Source organism: Stenella coeruleoalba (assembly GCF_951394435.1).
Source record: "Stenella coeruleoalba genome assembly, chromosome: 20".
NCBI lineage: Eukaryota > Metazoa > Chordata > Mammalia > Artiodactyla > Delphinidae > Stenella > Stenella coeruleoalba.
In genome coordinates this window covers 27,688,182-27,710,175 of record NC_137166.1, presented here as the reverse complement: position 1 = coordinate 27,710,175, position 21,994 = coordinate 27,688,182, and the positions used below count along the sequence as shown (strand labels likewise).

At 39.8% G+C, this 21,994-nt stretch overlaps 1 protein-coding gene across 3 annotated transcripts in view; it reads left to right on the top strand.

Annotated features, from left to right (window-relative positions):
• RSPRY1 (ring finger and SPRY domain containing 1) overlaps positions 1-21,994 on the top strand; it is a 46,948-nt gene that overhangs the window by 14,783 nt on the left and 10,171 nt on the right. For all 3 annotated transcript variants that reach the window (XM_079908749.1, XM_079908748.1, XM_079908750.1), the window contains exons 3-11: positions 4,144-4,196; positions 4,883-4,995; positions 6,471-6,597; positions 7,395-7,453; positions 9,350-9,416; positions 10,371-10,502; positions 11,408-11,523; positions 12,700-12,843; positions 17,530-17,641. In XM_079908749.1, coding sequence (XP_079764875.1) covers positions 4,144-4,196; positions 4,883-4,995; positions 6,471-6,597; positions 7,395-7,453; positions 9,350-9,416; positions 10,371-10,502; positions 11,408-11,523; positions 12,700-12,843; positions 17,530-17,641 — 923 coding nt within the window. The remainder of the gene's footprint in view (positions 1-4,143; positions 4,197-4,882; positions 4,996-6,470; positions 6,598-7,394; positions 7,454-9,349; positions 9,417-10,370; positions 10,503-11,407; positions 11,524-12,699; positions 12,844-17,529; positions 17,642-21,994) is intronic.

The following is a 21,994-nucleotide window of genomic DNA, read 5'->3' as shown; positions in this document are numbered from 1 at the left end:
AGTGAGTTTGTGTTGAAGTTACAAGAGGTAATGGTTTCACGAAGACTCACTCTTATCTTGCTTGACTATCTACTCCACTGACCAGGGATTCAAGATGAGTTGTTTTACCAAGAGCATAGCTGCATGCAACTTCCGTTGGCAATGGAAGGACTTAAGTCAAGGAGAGTTTTCATCCTTCTCCCTCTTTTTTATCCCTCAGTTGGCCCTCTTAGATCCATTTGGGAAGCTTGTAAATTAAAAGAAACTGCAGGACACACCTGTACCCGTTTTGTTTTCCCCTCTGCTTTGTCTAAGTACGAAATCCCAGATTGAATAACAGTGAAATTAAAGGGCATTGTTCAAGTTGAAAAAAATATTTTAACTTAACCCTATAGCACAGTAGTTAGGAGTAAGTTTTAGAAGCATGGTGGACAAAGGTTCAAATTCTAGGCCAGCTCCTTAACTAGCTACATGACATTGAGTAAATTACTTCTTTTAAGCCTCAGATTCCTCATCTATAAAAGGAGAATAATACCTTTCTTACAAGGATTATCATGATAAAATATATATAAAGCATCTAGTACGGTGCCTTGCATGTAACAATTGCTCAATAGAAGACAGTATTTTTTTAAAAGTTCTATCTGGGTTCTTTTTGCTTCAGGGTCAGCTAGTATATATTTAAGTATCTAAATATTTGATAATCACATTTATAAAAACACAGTTTTGTTTATTCCTGAGAAAGTATAGCATAAAGCAAGGTATACCTGTGCATATTATTCTGAGGTATTTTTTTTTCCTCATAGAAATAAATTTATATTGCATATTTTTCTATCTGCCATAGAGCATGCTGGGGGAAGGTAGTTCTTACAAATATTCACCATAACCAATTCAGAAAGGCCTCCCTAAGTTTACTAAAACCTGCCTTTGAAGTAGTTCTGGTACCTGAATTAATTTAATGTAATCTTTATATGTTTGTGGGAAATATCTGTTGAATATAAATCTATGCCATTTACATCCTCTAAATTCAAGCAAGGGTCTAGAAGCTGTTATGTAAAGTGTCTTCACAGTGACATTTAAAACGTGCTGTGAAATTGTAATGAAAAGTTGTCCTTCCCAAGTAAGGAAGTAAACCACAGCAGTGTTACTTAAGCCCATTGGAAAAACAGGTACAGAATAGACTTTGCTGTATTTTTTAAAAGGGTGATTAAGAGAGTGTGGGGGCAAAGCAGGAGGAGCTTTAATTCCAAGCTTCAGGAAAATATTACAAATTATAAGAAAACTTGTTGCTAAAGCATGTAATCCACTTATGTGAGGCAAGTAGTGTACACTTGAATAACAGCCTAACTTTTACCTTAAACCTGTTTGTACTGAATTATAGTTAAAACTCTTCTGAGAATGGAAAAATTAGGCAGATGCAGAGCAAGTATGAAGGGACATGTTGGAAAATATAATGGCAAAACGGGGTTCAGACAGTTTGTAAACATAGTTACATAGCTTATTTTTTTAAAACTGCTAAAGAAAAGAATTTCTTAACCTGCGAAGTTTATAAGGCTATTAAAACTAAACATAAAAGACAGGACAGATGGGCTTAGTAAGAATATATGTAAAAGGGTGTATGCAGATATCACAATTATAAAATGACCTATATTTATTGTTCTCCTCTCTCGTTGTTACTTAGGAGAGGATGACCTTGATTTGAGAGGACAGTACAGTTCTTAATGGCATAGTGAGAGACCTGCTATAGGAAATACACTTGAAATACACTTATTTTAAAATCATTTTGAAGTTTGATTATTTGCTTTGTTTTTTTTTGGTAGTAACTTTACCCTCAGATTGCTAATGGTATTAATGTTATTCACATGACTTTGGAATTTTAATTTGCAGGCTCCTCCTGATGGAAGTTTTTTTCCTCACTCTGTGTGTGTGTGTGTGTGTGTGTGTGTGTGTGTGTGTGTGTGTGTGTGTGTGTGTGTGTGTGTTCCCTGTCTTTTTCTCCCTTTCTCTCTGTCACCTTTGTTGTCTCCATCTGGGTCTCAGGGACCTTCAGTCCACAGCTGAACCTAAAAGTGGTGGTTCTGAGTTCCCATCCTACTGTAAGAAGCCCAGGTCCTGCTGCATGGCTTTCTTTGCCTTTTTCTGTCACCAGAGACTTGCAGGTTTATACCGGTTGCAGCTCAGATTATCATTCAGAGCTCTGCAACTCCTTTCACTGAGAGCAGTACCCTGTTCCCACTTTATTTGGTGAGTCTGCTCCATCACTTGCACGGGTGGGGTTTTGGTCCCCATTACCTGCCTTGCAGGCATAAAGCTCCTGGACCTCTGTCTAGTTCTTGACCCAGAGCCCAGTAGTCTTATGACTTTAGCTTTTGTCTTCCACCAGAAGTTTCTGCTCTATTTCTGTTCCACAAAGAATTTTATCTTGTTTTTTTGAATGTAGGGATGTGTATGTCCTTTAAGTGTGTCTGTATAGAATTCAGGTGCTCATATTCGTTATTGGTCACTGATCTTGTCATATTTTTATTAGTTTGCCCTTCTTCCCTAATCCCATTGTCCTTTTTACCACCCACCTCCAAATATCAGTAGGTAATCATTCTACTGAATTTAAGGTATGTTCTTCCAATATGCCTGGCATATGTTTGTTTATGTCTGTATAGGAAGTTTATAAATATTGTTTTGTGTATGATTTTTAAATTTTACATAACAGAGAAGTCTGTTTGGTTTTAACTTCTCTCAACATTATATTTGAGACCTATGTTGCTGTATATAAAGCTACAACTGCTTCTGACTGCTACAGAGTATTCCTTTGTATGCTCAAAAGTACTATATTTTGTTATCATATAATCTGGTGACAGTCACTTAGGTCACTACTTCTAAATTTTTTGATCCTACAAATAGCATTGCAGCAAATAACCTCATATGCACCTGTGTAATAACTTCTCTAGCATTGTTGAGTATATGCATACTTAATTTCATTATTGCCAGATTGCCCCAGAGCAACGTTTGTATCCGTTAGTTATATCATTTAAGACAATTCTTTTAAATAAGAATTTTTCCTTATTATGAAAAGGCACAGGATGTGTCAAACACAGGCACCTAATGAGTACCTGAAATGAATTTAGTAATTCGCATATTGCAAGGTTATTCTGAGGATTAAAAGATTGAAGACAATCGTTTTTGTTTTTGTTTTTTTTCACAGTGAAACAGAGAGCCACGATATGTAAACAAATAAGCAGTGAATATACTCCTTAAATAATTAGATTATCATTGTTTGATGGGAAATATTTCATTCATTATTAAAAGTTCCCCTAGGGGCCCTGGTGGCGCAGTGGATGAGAGTCCGCCTGACAATGTAGGGGACACGGGTTCGTGCCCTGATCTGGTCTGGGAAGATCCCACATGCCGCAGAGCGGCTGGGCCCGTTAGCCATGGCCGCTGAGCCTGCGTGTCCGGAGCCTGTGTTCCGCAATAGGAGAGGCCACAACAGTAAGAGGCCCACATACAGCAAAAAAAAAAAAAAAAAAGGTTCCCCTAAAGCACCTCTTTGGATTCCTGAGATCACAGTTTGAAAGTCCACTGAATTAAGGGGAAAATGCCATTTTAGAGCAGTGACTAGAAGATTAAGTAGCTTAAGTTTGGTTTCTTTTTCTTCTAACACCATTTTATGAAGTTTAAGCACATAGTGATATTTACCAGAAGAACACTTAAAAATGAAGATGTTACATAGGCCCTTGCTTCTGTAAGTCCTCATTTGGGATTGTCATCTCCATTCCTGGTGATTCTTTGAGGTACATGTGAGGAAGATGATGTTGTCCTCCCTGGCTTGTCTCTATTGGCATTGGGCCACTAGAGGTAAAGCTGAAAGTGGGCTCTGGGCTCCAGTATTAGTCCCATGCTTTGACTTCAGGCTACATGGTGGTCCTTTCATGTGCCCTTTTGCCCATTTTATTTGTGGGCCATCATAGACAGTAACCTTGGAAATGAGCACACGTGGTGTGCGTTTGTCCTTATAGATTATAGCTCTGGTTGTCTCCTCCATCTCTTTCTCTACGCTCACTAATGTACATTTCTTTCTCTTCCTACCCCCACACTTCCAGTTTGAACTTTTATTTGAAATTGTCATTTCTCATTTCTTCAAGTTTGATGTCTTGAATGTTTGTTTTTCAGTGATCAGGAACCTCCCTATTCAATGATTACATTGCACGAAATGGCAGAAACAGGTATTTTTAAAGTTTTTTAAAATACTTCCTAATTAATGATCATGAAGAAGTGTAGCCACTTTTTTTTTTTAATAAAACACTTCAAAAATACTTAACACATATGATGAAGAAAAAAACCCCTAGTCTATGGAAATTTTCTTGTATAAGGACAATAATTAATAAGCACTGTATTATATCCTGAGTATATGCTGCATATTTCAGTAATGGTTTTATCTCACTAAAATTATTAAAATAAAATTACTTTTGGCATTGACAGATCTTCGACTATAACTCTTCTAGAATGGGGAGGATAATTTTTTTGTCCCTCAATTTCCTAAATGTCATTCTGAAAATAGAGCCAACTGTTTCAGATACTTAATCTTCTCAGTTAACTCCTATGTCATAAATAAGATGCTGGAAACTATTTAATCATAATTTGAGAACCCAGAACCATAGCTTAAATGTTGTTCAAATAAAGATACCCCCAAATCACCAGACTCCTGTAAGTTAGGATTCTTTGTCTCTACTGTGATGACTAGCAGTTGATGACCATGTCCATGCCAAATACTAGCTGCTTAAAAGCTATAGGATGTTTCCGTTTTCCAAGAGTGTTTCTATTTTAATGTGAAGTCATCTTGTGTTGTAAGTTATATATTCACATTTTTAAAATATGGCTCCATCGTATAATCTTCTTGATTTGCTCCTAGATGAAGGATGGTTGGACGTTGTCCAGTCTTTAATTAGAGTTATTCCATTGGAAGATCCACTGGGACCAGCTGTTATAACATTATTACTAGATGAATGTCCATTGCCCACTAAAGTAAGTTAATACTTATCTTTTATGAAACTGACATCTCCACTTAAACACAGGATGAATGACCACAAAGAACATTTGATATAATGCATTTCTTTTTATATATTTTGGGTCTGTTTTATTTAATGTTAATTTCATTATGTAAACTTGTTTTTTATTACTAATAAATTGCTACATCCTCTTTCTGTCAACAGCTTACTCTAAAACTTTAGTTTAAAATCTTAAAAATGTTAAAATTGGAAGCATTTATATCTGAACTGGCAATCTTTGAAACTAGAAAAGAATGTTCAGTTGCTGAGCTGATTTTCTTCTCTCTCTCCAAACAATTTCCTCATAACAAAAGTTTTTTAAACATTTTCTATTAAGAGAAAACACTGTTATACCAAAAGTACTTTTGAGTCTTAAACATATTAAATATCGGCATAACTTTGATTATCCCTTATGTAGACTGAAAGTATCTAACTTTCATTGCCTTATTCCATATGGTCTATGGAATCCTTTTTTTAAAATTTTGGATTCTGGCATCTTTCATTTGTTTAAAGCCTCAGACATTTGGGCCTAACATGGAAAACATGGACAGAGGGAAAAGTCTTTGGCCTTGTCACTGGTGAATTGACCTTTGCCTAGTCTTTTAAAGTCTTTGCCTTTAAAATTCTGGTGATGGGCTTCCCTGGTGGCGCAGTGGTTGGGAGTCCGCCTGCCGATGCAGGGGACGCGGGTTCGTGCCCCGGTCCGGGAGGATCCCACGTGCCGCGGAGCGGCTGGGCCCGTGAGCCATGGAGGACACAACGGTGAGAGGCCCGCGTACCGTAAAAAAAAAAAAAAAAAAAAAAAACTCTCAATAAAATTCTGGTGATATTTGTTCTTGATTGATAAAAAAAAATTTTGTAAGAAACTTTTTACTTTAGTATCACTAGGCCCTATTGTTATCAATCATACTGGCATTTGGGTGGACTTAGTCTGTTTAACGACTCGAGTATATAGCATATATTTGATACAACTGGTACATTTTGAATGAAATGGAATCTAGCAATTCATTTAAGAAAACTTTCAGGATGATCAAATAATATTTCTCATCAATAATGGTATCCTGGGCTTCCCTGGTGGCGCAGTGGTTGAGAGTCCGCCTGCCGATGCAGGGGACACAGGTTCGTGCCCCGGTCTGGGAGGATCCCACATACCGTGGAGCGGCTAGGCCTGTGAGCCTTGGCCGCGGAGCCTGTGTGTCCAGAGCCTGTGCTCCGCAACAGGAGAGGCCACACAGTGAGAGGCCCGTGTACCGCAAAAAACAAAAATAAATAAATAAATAAAATAAAAATTAAAAAAATAATGGTATCCTGTGACTATTTTGTATCATTTTTGTATGGTCATTCTGAGTTGATTTAACACATGGTTATTGCTTTTGTGTCAAAGAATTACCTTGAGGAAAAAAAACCTAAGTAATACATTTATCAAATCCATTTGTACATTTTTGTTTTTAGGATGCACTCCAGAAATTGACTGAAATTCTCAACTTAAATGGAGAAGTGGCTTGCCAGGACTCAGGTCATCCTGCCAAACACAGGAACACATCTGCAGTCCTAGGCTGCTTGGCTGAGAAACTAGCAGGTAACTCTGGGAAGCTCCATCAAGGAAGATCTTAAGTTGTTTAACATCAAGGGGAAGATGGCACTGCAGGTCTTTGATCAAACCTGCTTTACCACAAAGACGTGTCTCTAAAAAAATAAAATAAAATTGAGCAGCAGGGTCTAACTGGAAAAAAATTACTCAAGGCCACAGAGGTAAATGCAAACTAATTTAGCTTTGAGGACTTTCAGAGGGAAATTTAAAAGAAAAAGTTTTCCTTATTTGCTTTAAAATTAAAAATAAGAGAAAAGGCTAAGCTCATATGATAAAGATTGTATGTAATATGTAATATACATATACACACACTTTATAAAGTTTAGCTAGGCAATAGAGACATACTTGGTAGGGGAGGAAGAAAAGGAACTTTAAATTGGAGCAATTCCTGAGAAGACAAGCAGATTTTTTACTTGTCTGTGAATGTTACCCATTTTACGAAAGTTAACATCAAAGTATAGGTGAATAACCCAGCTAGTTGCATCATTTATGGTGGAAGAAACAATGGATTAGAAATCAAAACATGGGTATTGGTTCAACCTCTACCATGTGCTCCCCAAGTGCCCTGGAGTAAGTCACTTCAGGAGTGTGTCTCAGGAGTGGGCTCAGTTGCTCAACTGTGAAATGGGGATAGTACTATTCCCTGCCTTAAGCAGGAGGTTTGAATAAGATAATGCACATGAGAGTACTTTGTAAAAGAGCTCTACAATTTTATTGGTATTAGTTACAAATTCAAAATAATGTAACACGTTTAATTATATCCAGTGTTTGTTGTATTCATCTAGGTCCTGCAAGTATAGGTTTACTTAGCCCAGGAATACTGGAATATTTGCTACAGTGTCTGGTAAGTGAGACATCAAAGCTAGTTATTCTTAGTCATCTAGAATTGTGCATTTTTCTAAAATTGCCCACTTAGCCACTGGCACAGAGAATGGAATCAGCTATAAATTTTATTTGCAGGTGTTTCCTGAGTGTTTATCTATTCCTTCCTGTGTTTAAAAAAAAGTAAGGGCAGGATAGGAATTTATTGCAAGCAAAAACAGCTGAGTTGGTCTGGTTTTAAATTTAGTCATAAGATAGGTGCTATGATTGGCTTTTTTTGTGTGCGTCCTTAGAGTCTGCCAAATGGTAGTAGGAACCTCCGCAGTGGAAACAAAATTACACGGCATTCCAACAGGAAACTGTGAGGTCAGATTCCCAGTGTATATAAATCTCTGTTCCTCCATCCCTCCCACCATTACTGCTCTTAAAACTATTGTTGAGTATTTGATATATCGTCTGTGAAGCTTGTGGTTTGCCAAGGCTGTGCTATCGGGTCTCTCACACTGCTTGACTGCAGTCTTGACTGGTCTATGTTTTTTAAAGTTATTTTTCAGGCCTACTGTGCGTTGGCCTTATTTCAAAATCTGAAAGACCCTTTTTTTCAGGACCTATATGATATGTACTTAAAACACTTAACACTATGCTAAGTAAGCACTGTAGGGATACAGAAGTAGTCTAACAGTCCTTTGCCCTCAAGCAGTTTCCTGGTTAGGGGAACAAAACTACTCAGACAAGATAATTAGCCTCCATTTTATGACAGGATACGATCAAGGGCAAAATAGCTTCCTTCGGACCAAGTGCCAAGGGTTCTGAGAAGGTGGTTGGGAGGTGGGAGAAACGGGTGGAGGGGGCTGGGAGTCATGGGAGGCAGACTTCCTGATGAAGGTGGGACCTCAGCTGGGTCACACCACAGGGCTAGGATTTGTTTGTGCACACAGGAGGAAGAAATGGGTTTCTTAGCTAAGGGCACATCACCGGCAGAAGCCCAGAGCCAGAAATGGCCATGTTCCCAGCATATTACAGAGAATTATCTGATCAGAAGACAGTGTTCAGAGACAGGAGGACATAGACTTAGTAGCCAGGTGGGGAGGGCTCAGGGCCTGAAAAACCAGACAGAGGGAATGAGGATGGATGTGGCAAGAAGCAGGGTGCTAAACAGGCTTTGCAGCAGGGAAGGGCAATGGTTACATGAGCTCTGCAGAACCCAGTTGGGCACCAGAAAAGTGAGTGGAAATCATCTGTTGTTCTAGAGCTCTTTTGCAGGCACCTAGCATAGCTGTGGGGAAGGATGGCTGTGAGAAGATATGATGTTAAGCAGTTCGACCTTCCTTCAAATGTGAACACATGTGACATGAACTTAAATGTAACTGAAAGAGCTCACTTGTTGCTCTATCCCACCTACCATCAGCATTTGTAGAATTCCTTTCAGAGAACAGGTTGAAAATGAAGCCATAAGTTGTTAATTTCATTATTTATAAATTTGGAACTTGGTAGTGATGAATGGCTCCTTTTAGGGTTCTGAATAAAAAGCCATTTTTAAGCTATATTTCTGGGCTTCTGTTTGGCTTGCTTAAAGGAATATAAGAATCAGCATGATTTTATTTAACAAAGCTTTAATATATAAATGATACTAAGTAAAATAACATAGTACATTCAATAAGATACTTTTGAAATTTCCATATCTATAAATGAACACAGTAACTTCAAGAAAATAATATAAGTTTTAAGAGACTCTATCTTGGTTTATTACTAACAATATTAGCAAATGGATAATCATGGACTTGAATGAGTAAAACTTCTCCTACTGCTCCAAAAAAAAATCTAGCACACATTGGGTAAGAAGAGGAAATTGATAACTTGCCACCTCTGCAGGGCAATGATTTTTTTTTTTTTTTTTTTACCTTTTGTTGTCTTTCAGAAATTACAGTCCCACCCCACAGTCATGCTTTTTGCACTTATCGCACTGGAAAAGTTTGCACAGACAAGTAGGTATAGTGACTTCTTACATTAATGATCTATATCGCTTGTTAAAAATCTTATTTTTCATAGTTACTGGATGAGCTGATGCTTTTGAACCCCATCAAACATGCATACATTCTGGGGAATTCCCTGGTGGCCTGGTGGTTAGGATTCTGGGCGTTCACTGCCGTGGCCCCAGGTTCAGTCCCCGGTTGGGGAACTAAGATCCCTCAAGCCGTGTGGCACAGCCAAATAAATAGATAAGAAGCATGCATACATTCTGATTTGTCTGGGTAAACATCTCAAAGCCAGTAAGATGTAACAGTGACAAAGGCAAGAGTTTTCTCACCTAAAGAATCAAAACTTAATGGTTCTGAAGAACCTAGGGGCAGGACAGGAATAAAGACGCAGATGTAGAGAATGGACTTGAGGACACGGGGAGGGGGAAGGGTAAGCTGGGACGAAGTGAGAGAGTGGCATGGACATATATACACTACCAAATGTAAAACAGATAGCTAGTGGGAAGCAGCCACATAACACAGGGAGATCAGCTTGATGCTTTGTGACCACCTAGAGGGGTGGGATAGGGAGGGTGGGAGGGAGACGCAAGAGGGAGGGGATATGGGGATATATGTATACGTATAGCTGATTCACTTTGTTATACAGCAGAAACTGACACACCATTGTAAAGCAATTATACTCCAATAAAGATGTTAAAAAAGAAATATATATATATATATATATATATATATATATATATATAAAGAATCAAAACTTGGTGACCGTGATTACCCACTTTTTATAGCTAAAAATTTAGTGATCATATTGCTACTTTCTAGAAAATAGAGCTCTTGGGCTTTGTCATTATTATAGTTTCCAGATTCTCTAATTGTCTCTCCTCACTCTTTCCCTCCATTAATCTACCCAGTAAATCATCCTACTCTTTCATGGTTAATTTAAGGTTTATGTCTTCCCAACAGGTGAAAATAAATTGACTATATCTGAATCCAGTATTAGTGACCGGCTTGTCACGTTAGAGTCCTGGGCTGATGATCCTGATTATCTGAAACGTCAAGTTGGTTTCTGTGCCCAGTGGAGCTTAGACAATCTCTGTAAGTAGGAGTTGTCCTGTATTAAAATGCCTGTTTTCATTTCCAAATCCACTTCTTAAATAGGATCACAGGTCTTTGTTTTGTGACAGTGAGTGTGAGTTTTTCCATATAAGGTCCTCTACTGGGTGGGTTGGCTATATTCTAGCAGTAAAGTAAAGAGTCTAGGGACTCTTCAGACTATTAGATGGAATGCTTCTAATTGCAGCACTCTCCTGTTCGAAAACTTTTACTGGTCCCCTGTTTCCTCCTGCATCCAGGCCATTAATCAGATGCTACTGTCTAATCAACTCTTTCCAACACAACCTCTTCTCACTGTCTTACAAGCAGTTCCCAATCATTCCTACCCCTGGGCATGTTCCCCTCACTTGGAATTCCCTCTTTACTCTTCTCTTTGTCCCAACTTTGTTCTTCAAAACTCAAGTCATGTCTTACCTATACCGTGAGAGTTGCTCCCAAATTTTCTTTTTCTCCTCCAAGAGCTGCAAGAACTAAAACTATATTACTGCTCTATCCTCACTCCCCCTCCCACAGGTAGCACTGTGCGAAAGCACAGTTGGACATGTGACCCCTCTGCTCCTACTGCAGCATTATGGGGAGTAGCTCAGTGCCCAGCCTGTGTAGTGCCAGTTAAAGAATAATTCTGAAAAAGTACCATTTGGATTTTGCTGCATGCAAAATAATGACTATAGGGAACAGAAATATAAACCTAGCAGTGCTGCTTTTACTAGCATTTGCTTAATTAATCTTCATATGGCAGTGTAGCAGCAAAGTTAAGGTTATAAGTCTATCAATTCTGCCATTTATGAGCACCTCCACTTCTTAACTAGAATGGCAACTAGCGATGACAGTAGCTTTTTTCTCCACAACAGCCTGCCTTAGAAATGTGCCCACTTTTTCTTTTGCAGTTTTAAAAGAAGGTAGGCAGCTGACCTATGAGAAAGTGGACTTGAATAGCATTAAGGCCATGCTAAATAGCAACGATGTCAGTGAGTACCTGAAGATCTCGCCTCATGGCTTGGAGGTAAAGCTTCCATAGATGGACCATTCTGGGGAGAAAATCTTGTCCTCATTTTCCTGCCCTGGTTCTGAACAAAAGCAATCCTTGCAAAATAGATGGAAATTTTCTACATACGCAAAGAGTGTTTAGAGGTAGAAGTGGTGGGAGAGAGCGTGTTTGGGATATTATTTACTCTTTCATATCTAACATGGTCCTATACATATAGTACATGCTATAATGTTTATTGACTGGTTTAAATATGTCTGATTTTCATCTCTGCCATTTTAGGCAGTTAAAGGTACAAAGACTAGTGTTTCTAAAAGAGGCCCTTCCTTTTTTTGTTGTTGTTTTTTTTTTGTTGTTTTTTTTTTGCAGTATGCGGGCCTCTTACTGTTGTGGCCTCTCCCATTGCGGAGTACAGGCTCCGGACACGCAGGCCCAGCGGCCACGGCCCACGGGCCCAGCCGCTCCGTGGCACGTGGGATCTTCCCGGACCGGGGCACGAACCCGTGTCCCCCGCATCGGCAGGCAAACTCTCAACCACTGCGCCACCAGGGAAGCCCGGCCCTTCCTTTTTTTAAATCCCTGCATAACCAATTGTATTCAGTCTAGAGCTTCACCTTCTCCCTTTATGTTGAAAATGTTGCTGATTTGGGGGTGAAGGTTAATGAAAGAGCCGCTTATATACAGGAAGGTACCGTTAGGCACTAGACATGTCAAGATTAAAGAGCCGTTGAAGAATGGCTGCAAATAGGTTCTTTGATCTTACATCTTTTTGCCAAATGCTTTATGTAGTTTTCTGCTTCAGATTATTTTTAGGTACTCCATCTAATACACTTCAATATCCTTCTCTCCCTCATCTCCCTCCCTAACAAGTACAATGTTTATGCATTTGGAAAAGATTCTACTATAAGAGCAAAGCTCTGTAAGTACTTAAAAATGAAGCCAGTAGCCTTCTCTAATTCTTACTTTGAGGTCTTCCAATCCTTTCAATCTGGAACTCCCTGGAAATTAAACTGTAAAATAGAGTGTCCTTCCTTCGGTTTTGTACTTTTTGTCACTGAGAATGCACAGGGAAGAAGACAGTAGTCCACCAGGAGCTTTAATGAGGAAGAATAGATTCTACCTTCTGAGCCATTGGTTATCTCTGGTGGTCTTCAGGCATTGATGGTGGACTTCCATGCTCTTTGATTTTGCCAGGCTCGCTGTGATGCCTCTTCTTTTGAAAGTGTGCGCTGCACCTTTTGTGTGGATGCTGGGGTGTGGTACTACGAAGTAACAGTGGTCACTTCTGGTGTCATGCAGATCGGCTGGGCCACACGAGACAGCAAGTTTCTCAATCATGTGAGTACCTTGGAGACCTGTGTGGATGAGAGCAGCAGCAGTTTTTTTGGCGAGTGGGTGGCGGATACTCATTTTTCAGATAGTTTTGCACAATAATCGTTCCTTGGGCTGAATCACATGGTGCCAAATCCCTAACAGTGGTTTTCTAAACTGATTTAGAAATAGGAAAACACAGGTGAAATTGCCCGTCAGCTGTTTTTTTCCCCTCAAGTTTTAAGTTCATGTTAATCTTCCACCCAGAGTTTAGATGTGCTCTTTTTCCTCTTTTTTTTAAAAATTAATTAATTTATTTTGTTTTTGGCTGCATTGGGTCTTTGTTGCTGCGCGTGGGCTTTTCTCTAGTTGCAGCGGGGGGGCGCTACTCTTCGTTGGGGTGGCTCCTCTTGCTGTGGAGGACAGGCTCTAGGTGTGTGGGCTTCAGTAGTTGTGGCACACGGGCTTCAGTAGTTGTGGCGCACAGGCTTCAATAGTTGTGGCTCGCAGGCTGTAGAGCGCAGGCTCAGTAGCTGTGGTGCGCAGGCTTAGTTGCTCCACGGCATGTGGGATCTTCCCAGACCAGGGCTTGAACCCGTGTCCCCTGCACTGGCAGGCGGATTCTTGACCACTGTGCCACCAGGGAAGCCCCTCTTTTTCTTTTTAGGCTCTGCTCCAGCCCCAGCCACATGTTTGGCTCAGTTTTTATATTGGGTCCAGTGATGGTTTTTACCTTGCGTTTAAGCTTTAGGAACTTCGTAGGAATTCTGTTCCTTTCATAAAATACTAAATGTTGTCTTGACTCCTCTTACTTTTACCTTATAATTAGTAGGCACATTTGTTTTCAGTATTCAGTATTTATCTTTTGCTAGACAAAGCTGTAATTTATAAGGGAAAATTAAGTCCACTAGAGGAAGCAGAATTGGGCTGCCTCTACCTGGGTGTGAGAGGTTGGGGTTCTTCGCTTTCCTACGAATGTTAATTTCTTGTCACTTTATACCCTTCTAATGCCCAACCCAATCGGCTTTCCTCTCATAGTCATATTATAAGCTGTTTGGAATTAATCCAGTTTTGATCAGGAATGTTTTGTGGACATATGATTTTTACCCTTTGAGCTGGGAAAAGTCCCTTAGATTTTTTTTTTTATGTTAATCTAAATAATAGCCTCCCATCCCATACAGCTAGTTTCTAAAGTGCCCTTTCAACAAGGCTGTACAGCATCCTGGAATTGTTCATGGCATTTTACTAAACTCCTTGCTGGAAAGAGACAAATTGGAGGAAGAGGGCCCAGGGAGAGGTCAGGTCTGGATTTTTGTCCAGGATGGAAAACTGGACCCCAGTCTGCCATTGCTTTGTTGGGAACCTTCCCTGATGCGGCGCCTCCTAGTCCTCTAGGCCTTAATTAAAACCTGGAAGAATGGGGCTTTTTTGTGACACCATGTAGTCAGAAGTAAGTGGGTCTGGAGAACGATGCCAGTTAGTCTTTTAGTGCCCAACTTGGGCACTAATTTAAAGAAGACAGTATCAGTTACACTGACAGCCTGCCCCAAATGATGTCCTCAAGAGGATTTTTTAGGAGTTAAAAAAAAATCTTAATTTCCAGAGCACCTTCATTTTAGAGCCTATCATCCGATTCCCACAACAGTTTTTACTGTCACAGTTTCCATTTCACAGATGAGAAGACTGAGACTAAGACTGGGACAAAAAGAAACTAGGACTAGAATTCAGTCCCCTTCCTATTCTACAATAGTTGTGTTCTTTGCATTTGAAAATTGAGAGAGTCTCAGAGAAGTCGCTAGTCTCATTTGGAAGTAAAGATTTGTTTGGGAACTAGAAGAAATGTGGAATCCTCTCGGGAGAAAGCTTCGATATAAAATGTGCCTCTCCTAATTTGGCAGCACACTACAGGTCTGAGTGTAGTATATTTGAGACTGAATGTTGCAGATTGTTTTTTTTTAGTGGCCAATGAAGCTGGATAATTTTATCTGATGGGTGAAACTAATTTCTGCCATATAGTTGCAAAAACTTTGGCTTCTCAAGTTAAGAGGCTTAACATACTATCTTCCTACCCTCCAGATTGCTTGATAGACTTAATTTCTTTCTTTAAAAAACAAAAATGAAACATTTTTCCCTGATTCAAGTACTGGTTGGTGAAGTCTGATGTATCTTTCCCCAAATGTAGGATTTTAATGATGTTGCCATACTTACAACTTTGCTTCACATGGACATTGTTCTGGTGATTCTGAATCCTTTTGCCTGTACAGATAGGGTGTGGTTTTATGGAATAAGTCATTCCTAGAATACATGCAGTTTCTAAAACTTTGAAGTCTGTTCATAGACTTATTTTAACTCCTACTGCTTGGGCTTCGGTTTTGAAAAGATGGTCAAAGTGTTGGGCTTGGACATAGATCATTAATCTGAGAAGCTAAAGGATAGTTCTTGTTCAGGTCACTTAGAGAATAGTTATCTTGTATATATTTATGGGGGTTTGGGAGGAGCAAGTCTCCAAGGGTGCATTTTGACTTATCTAAAATATCTTTTGCCTTTTCATGAGCATCTGCCATGTGACAGGTCTTTCACATACTCATCTCTAATCTTTTTGAGAGTTTGGGAAGGTATTATTCTCCCATTTAGAGATGAGAATGAAGTTCAAAGAAATTAATTTAGAAACTTGCCCAAAGTCACCTAGCCTCCAACTGCTGGCGAAGAATTCAAACCCTGGTCAAGGCAGCCCGTGCTTCTTTCCCTGTTGAAGCCTCTTGCCATGGAGAAAATGACTCTGCTATCTTAAACAGAAAAAGAATGACTTGGAAGCCTATTGGGAGCTCCCAGACTATTGAGGGGTTTGAGAACCAGACAGGCTCCAAGGCAGCATCAGAGGCCAAGACACAGGAAGTACAACAGCCAGTGTTTTAGGGACTAGGATGCCAACACTGCTGCCACAAAGGTCCTAACCATTCCTCCATGTGGGGTCACAGACACTAGGTGTCTGATGGGAGGGTCCGGTTGGCCAAGGTCACATCTTACCCCTCCATCTCCAGAGCAGGAGGCAGGACATTGTATCTTCATTACATTTCCCGTAGCAGGAAGTAGTAGGGATACTGGACAGCAGAAGAAAGGATGGTGTCCACCACATAGGGAAGGAGTCAATATATTCTGTAAACAACAAACTGTGGATAAATGCTTTTTTGTTGTTTGTTTTTATTAATGTTGCCATTACTAAAGTATACGTGACCAGAACATACAGATCAAAATAATCACCCCAAGTACCAAGCTAGCTACACTGTTCTCTCATTTGTCTGCCTCAGCTGATGGAGACCATAGTTATAGTTCCACTGGGAATGTTTTCACGTTGAAAGAGGGTGTAGTACATCTGGACTGCTCTTTGGTATGTGAGCTCAAAGGGCTTTTTAAAGTGTATCTCTGCTTAGCAGAGGCACCTACTTCTTAGCCTGTAGAAGTTGATCTGTGGTTAAAATGATTAGAGTTCCCCCTCTGTCTCCAAATGCCACAATACTGTGAAATTCATCCAGGCATAGAAGACATTGCATGGTAAAGTCTGCTCTTAACCAATTCTTGGTGGCTGGGAATCTTCTAGGAATTTCTTTCAAGTGTTCAGTGGAGGACTTCCTAGGACATTAGAAAGGAAAGATAGAAAAGAATTGCTTGCCTTTTGCCTATGCCCCAACACTCCACAAATAAAAAGTAAGTTTTTACTTATTTGTTCAGGCTTTGAAAGGAATAGCAAGGTGTTTTTTCTAATAGACTGGTGAATATCTTCTCGGCCTTAGGCTGAGAACTTATGCAAGCTCATTTAACTCTTGAGTAGTCTGAATAGTGCATTCAGAAGCTAATTCAGAAGCCTCACTTTGGAGAACACTCATCCAAATTCAGTATGTTGTGGTCCGAGTAGTCAAGAAGCATCTTGGAGCCCTTTTTCCAATCTATCTCCTCACTGCATTGTCGCATAGAATAAGCAGACCATCACCAGGATCTGAGATCTTACTTGGATTCAGCCCACATTTTCAATGCCTTTCTCTACTATAATCTTTCACCATTGAGCCTTAAAGATAGCAGTTGTCTGATCTGCATGTTTCCTCTGTATTTTCTATTTTCTTCTTATAAGTGCTCAAAATAATTTCTTAAGATCCCACCTCCCCTTTTATGTTAACAATAAAATAATTGTGAAATAATTAAAAGGCAGGAACTAATAAAAGAAGCTGCCAAGGACCTGTGTGATGTTCAGATATCTCAGAATACCTGTTAGCTGATTACCCACTATAACCTTCTGTTGTCTCCAGTTTTGAAATCTCTGAGCATGTGGGTGTTTTGAAGTGTACTACATGAAAGAAAGGTGTTTGCCCACACCAGCCTTGGAATCAGAAAATTCCAGGGTCCAAACTTGACTTTTTTAGTAACATGTCCTTGGGCAAGCTGGTTGACTTCTCTGAGCCTTATTTCCTCTTAAGATGGAATATAATACCACCAGCCTTAAGGTGGTTCATGAGAATTAAATGAACTAACAGATGTGAAACTTGGGAAAAATTTGTTGGTGAAGTCACACTCTATTCTGACTCTATGTCAGAATTTTGGTATCTTCCAAGAACTGTAGCCTCTCTCCCTTCATCCAAAAAGCTTAGAATTCTAGCCACCAGGTTAATGGAACACAGCAGGCAGAACCTTGCTAATCTTCTGGGCCCTCTCTCCCTCCAGGAAGGCTACGGCATTGGGGACGACGAATACTCCTGTGCATACGATGGCTGCAGGCAGCTGATTTGGTACAACGCCAGAAGTAAGCCTCACCAACACCCCTGCTGGAAAGAAGGTATTCATTCCTCTTCATCATGAATTTATTAATTAGGTTAAGACATCTGGTTATGATGAGGCATTTATTATGTTAGGCTTTAAAATCTTTTAATGGAAAAAGAGTAAATGTGAAAAGGGATATTAGCTTTTGTATCCCCTACCATAGATGTGAACCGTACTCCTGATATTCACCTCTGATGGAGCCCTTCCTTTAGCAAAACATTTCAGACTATAAAATTCTTAATTTAGTGGGGAAATGATCATTTTAAGATTAATATGAATTCTAGTTTCCTCTCTGGGTATATGTCTTAAATCAAAGCAGCCGTGGAGATATTGAGGACACTGAAATTGTAATGCCAATAAAATAAGGTTATTTTCAGAGAATTGGCACTATTCAGTGGACACATTCCGGGGCTCTCTAGGGCAGCTTTTAAAGATGACTTGAGTACTGTTAGCCTCAAACACTTCTGCCCAGCCTCATTTCTCCAGACATCAGGCTCAGGATGCTGCAGGGCCAGGACTCTCAATCAAGGCTCTAGGATTTTAGCAAGAATATATCTTATCAACAGCATGATCTTTTTTGCCCAATTCAGTTTTTTTTCCCAACTGCTTTGCAATATTAAATGCCCTAGACCCATGAAAACATTTATTAATGAAAGATTCAAACAGCATAGTTAGAGCCACAGTTGATTTGTTAAACACTTATACCAAAAAATTTAAGGTGAGTGTTTACCCCCAACTAAATACAGTGAAAACAGGGCTTCCCTGCTTCAGCACCACTGCACCAGAGGGTAGTATTCTCAAGGGGCCTCCTGGTGCACTGCCTTGTTCTGAAGATATAGAGTCATATGGTAGGGGATGGAACCTCCGGAAAAATTTTATTCCCAGCATTGGAGCTAGATGGGGGATATAGCCCAGCTTCTTCTCCAAGCTGCCCTCTCTCTGTTTCCTGCCACAATCAGCATTATAGATGTAAACTGAATTTTCAGGCATGCTAAGAGAGCAGGAATTTGACCCTTGCTGTGAGGGGACAGCTTCTCAATTAACTAATAGTGTGGAAAGGAAAAAACCTGCAAAGCCCACATAAGCCCTCATTTTAAGGGTTTGCAGGTTAAAGGAACATAACACTTCTTCATTTTTTTAAAAAATACTTTTCTGATATTTTTTTGTTATCGTTATAAATTTATTTATTTTTGTCTGTGTTGGGTCTTCGTTGCTGCGCACAGGCTTTCTCTAGTTGCGGTGAGCGGGGGCTACTCTTCATTGCAGTGTGCGCAGCCTTCTCATTGTGGTGGCTCCTCTTGTTGCGGAGCACGGGCTCTAAGCACATGGGCTTCAGTAGTTGTGGCACGTGGGCTCAGTAGTTGTGGCTTGCGGGCTCTAGACCGCAGACTCAGTAGTTTGTGGCACACTGGTTTAGTTGCTCTGCAGCATGTGGGATCTTCCCTGACCAGAGATCGAACCCATGTCCCCTGCATTGGCAGGCGGATTCTTAACCACTGCGCCACCAGGGAAGTCCCAACACTTCTTCATTTAACAAAGCATTAAGATAGAGGTACTGTCTGCAAAGACTGTCTTGTTTGTTTTTTAAATGATTTTTTAAAAGATTTCTTAAGTTTATTATAAAATTTGGAAAATAGGGGTAAAAAGCAAATGAAACCAAAATCTCATGTAATTCCTCCATCCAGAGATTTCTTTAAAACACAATCTGGTGTGTATATATAGATATGTATTTTTTTTATTAATTTACCTTTAACATTTTTTTAAAATTTTTATTGGAGTATAGTTGATTTACAATGTTGTGTTAGTTTCAGATGTACAGCAAAGCAAATCAGTTATACATATACATATATCCACTCTTTTTTAGATTCTTTTCCCATATAGGCCATTAGAGAGTACTGAGTAGAGTTCCCTGTGCTATACAGTAGGTCCTTATTAGTTATCTATTTTATATATAGTAGTGTGTATGTGTCAATCCCAATCTCCCAATTTGTCCTTCCCCTGCCCTTACCCCCTGGTAACCATAAGTTTGTTTTCTACATCTATAACTCTATTTCTGTTTTGTAGATAAGTTCATTTGTACCCTTACTTTAGACTCCACATATAAGCGATATCGTGTGATATTTGTCTTTCTCTGTCTGACTTACATCACTCAGTATGACAATCTCTAGGTCCATCCATGTTGCTGCAAATGGCATTATTTCATTCTTTTTTATGGCTGAATAATATTACATTGTATATATGCACCACATCCTTTTTATCCATTCCTCTGTTGATGGACATTTAGGTTGTTTCCATGTCCTGACTACTGTAAATAGAGCTGCAGTGAACATTGGGATGCATGTATCTTCTCAAATTATGGTTTTCTCCTGATATATGCCCAGGAGTGGGATTGCTGGATCATATGGTAGCTCTATTTTTAGTTTTTTATGGAACCTCCATACCGTTCTTCATAGTGCCTGTACCAATTTACATTCCCACCAAAAGTGTAGGAAGATTCCCTTTTCTCCCCACCCTCTCCAACATTTATTGTTCGTATATTTTTTGATGATGGCCGTTCTAACTGGTGTGAGTTCTTACTTCATTGTAGTTTTGATTTGCATTTCTCTAATAATTAGTGATGTTGAGCTTTTTTTTTTTTTTTTTTTTTTTTGCGGTACGCGGGCCTCTCACTGTTGTGGCCTCTCCCGTTGCGGAGCACAGGCTCCGGATGCGCAGGCTCAGCAGCCATGGCTAACGGGCCCAGCCGCTCCGCGGTATGTGGGATCATCCTGGACCGGGACAGAAACCCGTGTCCCCTGCATCGGCAGGCGGACTCTCAACCACTGCACCACCAGGGAAGCCCAAAGCATCTTTTCATGTGCTTTTTAGCCATGTGTATGTCTTCTTTGGAGAAATGTCGATTTAGATCTTCCACCCATTTTTTAATTGGGTTGTTTTGTTTTTTTGATATTGAGCTGCATGAGCTGTTTGTATATTTCGGAGATTAATCCCTTGTTGGTTGCTTTGTTTGCAAATATTTTCTCCCATTCTGAGGGTTGTCTTTTCATTTTGTTTATGGTTTCCTTTGCTGTGCAAGAGCTTTTAAGTTTAATTAGGTCCCATTTGTTTGTTTTTATTTTCATTACTCTAGGAGGTGGATCAAAAAAGATCTTGCTGCGGTTTATGTGAAAAAGTGTTCTGCCCATGTTTTCCCCTAAGAGTTTTATAGTATCCGGCATTACATTTAGGTCTTTAATCCATTTTGAGTTTATTTTTGTGTATGGTGTATATTTTTTGTTGTTACACTTACTATGCCTTGAACAGCTTTCCAGGTTATTAAATAACATTGTTTTTAATGGCTTTTCAATATTCCATTATATAATAGTACTATATTAATCAATGCCTCAAGGTTGGAAGTTACATTTTTGCCTTTTAAAATTATTATTATAAAAAAATTATAAACCATTCTGGATTTTCTCAGGATAAATCCTTAGAAATGAATCTTCTCTGGCAAAGGGTATACAGAATTTCAAGGCTTTTGCCATATATTGCCAGATTTTCCTCCAGTACCACTGAGGGTCAATTTTTCTTGTCATTACTTTATAATTTCATGTATTTATCTTTGACTATTTATTTATTTTTATAAATTTATTTTTTATTTATTTATTTTTGGCTGCATTGGGTCTTTTTTGTTGCGTTCGGGCTTCCTCTAGTTGCAGTGAGCGGGAGCTACTCTTCATTGTGGTGCGTGCACTTCTCATTGCGATGGCTTCCCTGTTGCAGAGCAAAGGCTCTAGGCGTACAGGCTTCAGTAGTTGTGGCACGTGGGCTGTTCCCAAACCAGGGATCGAACCCATATCCCCTGTGTTGGCAGACAGATTCTTAACCACTGTGCCACCAGGGAAGTCCCTTTGACATTTTAAAAAGCAAAAACTTGGGCTTCCCTGGTGGCGCAGTGGTTGAGAGTCCACCTGCTGATGCAGGGCACATGGGTTCGTGCCGTGGTCCGGGAGGATCCTACATGCCGCGGAGCGGCTGGACCCATGAGCCATGGCCGCTGGGACTGCGCGTCCGGAGCCTGTGCTCCGCGGCGGGAGAGGCCACAACAGTGAGAGGCCCATGTACCGCAAAAAAAAAAAAAAAGCAAAAACTTTATGAGTGAATATGAATGCTTTAAAAAAAAAACATGTTTGGGGGCAGTTGTTATGTCAGACAGTTTTGTTTTGTTTTGTTTTTTTGGCTGTGCCTCACAGCTTGCAGGATCTTAGTTCCCAGACCAGGGATTGAACCCTTGCCCTCGGCAGTGAAAGCACAGAGTCCTAACCACTGGACTGCTGGGGAATTCCCTCTCAGAGAGTTTTAACTCTCACCAGAGAGGCAAAAAAGTTCA